A 6,000-nucleotide genomic window follows, 5' to 3' on the forward strand; every position below is an offset into this window, starting at 1 on the left:
CTTTAGAATATTTCGTCCTGTAAAACCTTAAACGCTCTCCGTAAAACCGTAATCGCAATATTCGTTACCCGTCAAATGGCACGTCCTTGTTTAGAACTATGCAACATTTCAAACAAGTACAACAGACGCCGTTACTGGACGCTGGTACTCGAACAATATATACACATTACATATTCAACTAAAAATATAAATAGGTTTACTATTACAAGTCATTACTAAAAGCAACTCATATTGCAGTGCAACTAACGTGACAGTTAAGAACAGGTACTAAATTTAAATTACGGCTGACTCCTAAACAATAATAATCCCGCCAAAATCACTATCACTGTGTACATTTATTGTACGAGCAACTTCCTGATCGCTATCATCGCAGTTTCATATTCTATGAATTAACAACCCATAGCGACCCGAAAAAAGGGCTACTATCACAAATCTTTCGTCTTTCATCGGTTCAGTTAACATACATTCATAAACCCACGGTTGGCGACCTAATCCAACAAACTAATACACATTAAACCGAAAAAAGCACAGTGCGCTTGATTAAGCAAAATTGATGGGCTTCTATCGGAAACTATACCAAGAAATGGCCAGTATACAGTTGAAAGAGACAATGATTCGTTCCAGACAGGAAATCACATTATACTTGTACAAAAACTTGCGAAATCAATATTTCCCTTACCGTCAGAGGGCCTGACATTGTTAAATAACAGCTTCCACCTGGCACCTGCAGTTGAATTTGGCACCAGACCGACCCCTCCACTATTCTCCAGCGTCAGTCCCACGTGCTGCAGCTGTCGTAACTTGCACACTCATTGGTTGTATCAAACTCTTGCAGCGCCAGTAACGGAGTAATTCTGAACTTAAGAATGATGTTCGTCGTCTGCAGAATTCCGTATTGTTATTCTAATTCTTAAACACTTCGTACCTTTTTACGTATTAGTAAATCGCCGTATCTCAGTCACAGCTACTACTGTTCCCTTTAAATATGCCACGCATACCATGGCATTGTTTAGTTTGGGAAATGGCTTATTAGGTGAAAAACTGAAATTGCTGCAGACGGGACACTCAACAAGTGGGTTTCTAATCATTAAATGAATTTTTTATTGGGTTTCATAAATATACGTTCCACATCAAATTCGTGCCAGCAACAATGATAATTAAAGTACCCCTCTCGTGATACTTGTTACATTGGAGACGTATTAACAAACGAGCAGTATTTTTGGCCGTTATTTCAAGTTTTGGCGTTTGGATCGACTGGTAATTCTGATTGCGTGCACGGGTAATCCAAGTTTATGAGACCGCACTATATTTTAAATGCTAAGCTACGTCGAAGCAACAATATTTTTCATTCTCTTGCTTGACTTCAAATACTGGTTAGCTTTGCCAACACAGTGACCGCTAAATGCACATTGATGAGAAGATTAATTGGAAGGACCATGTGGTGAACTCAGCAGTAAAACTAAATTCAGCATGTTTTGTGCTTAGAATAATTTCAAGAGTTTGTAGTAATGACTGTACCAGATTAGTATATTTTGGATATTTTCAGTCCATTGCATCCTATGGGATAGTATTCTGGGGAAAAACAAATTGTCGTCTAAATGAGATTTTCAAACTGCAAAAACGTGCTATTCGGATAATGACCCACAGCCCACCTCAAACACATTGTAGGCCCCTTTTTAAACCATTGAAAATTTTAACAATTCCACCATTATACATTCTGAAATGTCTGTTGGTGATCAAAAGAAATCAGGACAAAATGAAAACCAATACAGACTTCCGTAATTACGATACACGGCAATGTAAAGATCTCCACATACAAGCTGTAACAAGGACCCGAAGCCAGAAACATGTATGTAATAAGGCATCAAACTTTTTAATGCACTACCAAAACATATCAAAGAGCTGGAAAATGAGGATAAATTTAAAACTGTTCTACAGAACCACATGCTTGACAAATGCTATTACAGCATAACTGAATATCTCTGCGCAACTGTATAAAATATATGTTTAAGTTAATGTGACAAATGAAATTACATCAGTGCATAATAAATTATGTTATAAAAACACTTATTAGTTGTATATTGTATTAAGCATAAGATAGATTAATATGAATTCAGCACAGATACAAATTTTGTAAAGATATTATATAGTTGTTAAAATGTACCCTGACAAATCCTATATCACAAATGTGATCATAGGTATGATAATAAATAAATAAATAAATGTCCACAATGAATTTATTTGTTTGCTATCCATATTTATGCATATAAATTCACTCGATATTGTGATTTTTACACACACATATATATATTTATTGTGAAGAAGATACAGTAAAATAGATCCTCTCATTACTACTATGATTCAATTTGCCCATTACATTCACACGTACTTGTGCAGTAGTAATACTATTAGTATATAGAATAACTTAGGACATCTTTTGATGTCTTCTGTTATATAAAATGCCATTTCTAAAGCTATTTTTATGTGATTTGTCTGAATACACAAAGTGCACACTATATGCTGTACTATTGTCCAATTTTAAACCCATTCATGCCAAGTGATCTGAAAGTTTTCTGAAGTCTGGCAACTGTGACATCGATCTACTATTTCTGATGTGTACCATGTTGATGTATAGACTGGTACCATATATGGTTCTGTTGCTATTTTTACTTTGTTGTTGTGTTCTTCAGTCCTGCAGCTCTCCATGCTACTCTATCCTGTGCAAGCTTCTTCATGTCCCAGTACATACTGCAACCTACATCCTTCTGAATCTGTTTAGTGTATTGATCTCTTGGTCTCCCTCTACGATTTTTACCCTCCACGCTGCCCTCCAATGCTAAATTTGTGATCCCTTGATGCCTCAAAACATGTCCTACCAACCGATCCCTTCTTCTAGTCAAGTTGTGCCACAAACTTCTCTTCTCCCCAATCCTATTCAATACCTCCTCATTAGTTACGTGATCTACCCACCTTATCTTCAGCATTCTTCTGTAGCACCACATTTCAAAAGCTTCTATTCTCTTCTTGTCCAAACTGGTTATCGTCCATGTTTCACTTCCATACATGGCTACACTCCATACAAATACTTTCAGAAACGACTTCCTGACACTTAAATCTATACTCGATGTTAACAAATTTTTCTTCTTCAGAAACGATTTCCTTGCCATTGCCAGTCTACATTTTATATCCTCTCTACTTCGACCATCATCAGTTATTTTACTCCCTAAATAGCAAAACTCCTTTACTACTTTAAGTGTCTCATTTCCTAATCTAATCCCCTCAGCATCACCCGATTTAATTTGACTACATTCCATTATCCTCGTTTTGCTTTTGTTGATGTTCATCTAATATCCTCCTTTCAAGACACTGTCCATTCCGTTCAACTGCTCTTCCAAGTCCTTTGCTGTCTCCGACAGAATTACAATGTCATCGGCAAACCTCAAAGTTTTTACTTCTTCTCCATGAATTTTAATACCTACTCCGAATTTTTCTTTTGTTTCCTTTACTGCTTGCTCAATATACAGATTGAATAACATCGGGGAGAGGCTACAACCCTGTCTCACTCCTTTCCCAACCACTGCTTCCCTTTCATGCCCCTCGACTCTTATAACTGCCATCTGGTTTCTGTACAAATTGTAAATAGCCTTTCGCTCCCTGTATTTTACCCCTGCCACCTTCAGAATTTGAAAGAGAGTATTCCAGTTAACATTGTCAAAAGCTTTCTCTAAGTCTACAAATGCTAGAAACGTAGGTTTGCCTTTTCTTAATCTTTCTTCTAAGATAAGTCGTAAGGTTAGTATTGCCTCACGTGTTCCAACATTTCTACGGAATCCAAACTGATCCTCCCCGAGATCCGCTTCTACCAGTTTTTCCATTCGTCTGTAAAGAATTCATGTTAGTATTTTGCAGCTGTGACTTATTAAACTGATAGTTCTGTAATTTTCACATCTGTCAACACCTGCTTTCTTTGGGATTGGAATTATTATATTCTTCTTGAAGTCTGTGGGTATTTCGCCTGTCTCATACATCTTGCTCACCAGATGGTAGAGTTTTGTCATGACTGGCTCTCCCAAGGCCATCTGTAGTTCTAATGGAATGTTGTCTACTCCCGGGGCCTTGTTTCGACTCAGGTCTTTCAGTGCTCTGTCAAACTCTTCACGCAGTATCTTCTCTCCCATTTCATCTTCATCTACATCCTCTTCCATTTCCATAATATTGTCCTCAAGTACATCGCCCTTGTATAAACCCTCTATATACTCCTTCCACCTTTCTGCCTTCCTTTCTTTGCTTAGAACTGGGTTGCCATCTGAGCTCTTGATATTCATACAAGTGGTTCTCTTCTCTCCAAAGGCCTCTTTAATTTTCCTGTAGGCAGTATCTATCTTACCCCTAGTGAGACAAGCCTCTACATCCTTACATTTGTACTCTAGCCATCCCTGCTTAGCCATTTTGCACTTCCTGTCAATCTCATTTTTGAGACGTTTGTATTCCTTTTTTCCTGCTTCATTTACTGCATTTTTATATTTTCTCCTTTCATCAATTAAATTCAATATTTCTTCTGTTACCCAAGGATTTCTATTAGCCCTCGTCTTTTTACCTACTTGATCGTCTGCTGCCTTCACTACTTCATCCCTCAGAGCTACCCATTCTTCTTCTACTGTATTTCTTTCCCCCATTCCTGTCAATTGTTCCCTCATGCTCTCCTTGAAACTCTGTACAACCTCTGGTTCTTTCAGTGTATCCAGGTCCCATCTCCTTAAATTCCTACCTTTTTGCGGTTTCTTCAGTTTTAATCTACAGGTCATAACCAATAGATTGTGGTCAGAGTCCACATCTGCCCCTGGAAATGTCTTACAATTTAAAACATGGTTCCTAAATCTCTGTCTTACCATTATGTAATCTATCTGATACCTTTTAGTATCTCCAGGATTCTTCCAGGTATACAACCTTCTTTCATGATTCTTGATCCAAGTGTTAGCTATGATTAAGTTATGCTCTGTGCAAAATTCTACAAGGCGGCTTCCTCTTTCATTTCTTCCCCCCAATCCATATTCACCTACTATGTTTCCTTCTCTCCCTTTTCCTACTGACGAATTCCAGTCACCCATGACTATTAAATTTTCGTCTCCCTTCACTACCTGAATAATTTCTTTTATCTCGTCATACATTTCATCAATTTCTTCATCATCTGCAGAGCTAGTTGGCATATAAACTTGTACTACTGTAGTAGGCATGGGCTTTGTGTCTATCTTGGCCACAATAATACGTTCACTATGCTGTTTGTAGTAGCTAACCCGCACTCCTATTTTCCTATTCATTATTAAACCTACTCCTGCATTACCCTTATTTGATTTTGTATTTATAACCCTGTAATCACCTGACCAAAAGTCTTGTTCCTCCTGCCACCGAACTTCACTAATTCCCACTATATCTAACTTTAACCTATCCATTTCCCTTTTTAAATTTTCTAACCTACCTGCCCGATTAAGGGATCTGACATTCCACACTCCGATCCGTAGAATGCCAGTTTTCTTTCTCCTAATAACGACGTCCTCTTGAGTAGTCCCCGCCCGGAGATCCGAGTGGGGGACTATTTTACCTCCGAATATTTTACCCAAGAGGACGCCATCATCATTTAATCATACAGTAAAGCTGCATGTTCTCGGGAAAAATTACGGCTGTAGTTTCCCCTTGCTTTCAGCCGTTCGCAGTACCAGCACAGCAAGGCCGTTTTGGTTAATGTTACAAGGCCAGATCAGTCAATCATCCAGACTGTTGCCCCTGCAACTACTGAAAAGGCTGTTGCCCCTCTTCAGGAACCACATGTTTGTCTGGCCTCTCAACAGATACCCCTCCGTTGTGGTTGCACCTACGGTACGGCCATCTGTATCGCTGAGGCACGCAAGCCTCCCCACCAACGGCAAGATCCATGGTTCATGGGGGGGATTTTTACTTTATTGAATTAAATTTTAAATGTGATTTGCAAGAAGACAAAAATTT

General features: G+C 38.5%; 1 protein-coding gene across 1 annotated transcript in view; it reads right to left on the minus strand.

Moving 5' to 3' along the window:
- Positions 1-754, minus strand: part of LOC126425234 (DNA topoisomerase 2-like) — a 154,221-nt gene extending 153,467 nt beyond the window's left edge. The window contains exon 1 of the mRNA XM_050088193.1: positions 680-754. Coding sequence (XP_049944150.1) covers positions 680-697 — 18 coding nt within the window. The 5' untranslated portion in view covers positions 698-754. The remainder of the gene's footprint in view (positions 1-679) is intronic.
- Positions 755-6,000: the final 5,246 nt, after the last annotated feature.

Source organism: Schistocerca serialis, chromosome 10 (genome assembly GCF_023864345.2).
Source record: "Schistocerca serialis cubense isolate TAMUIC-IGC-003099 chromosome 10, iqSchSeri2.2, whole genome shotgun sequence".
Classification (NCBI taxonomy): domain Eukaryota; kingdom Metazoa; phylum Arthropoda; class Insecta; order Orthoptera; family Acrididae; genus Schistocerca; species Schistocerca serialis.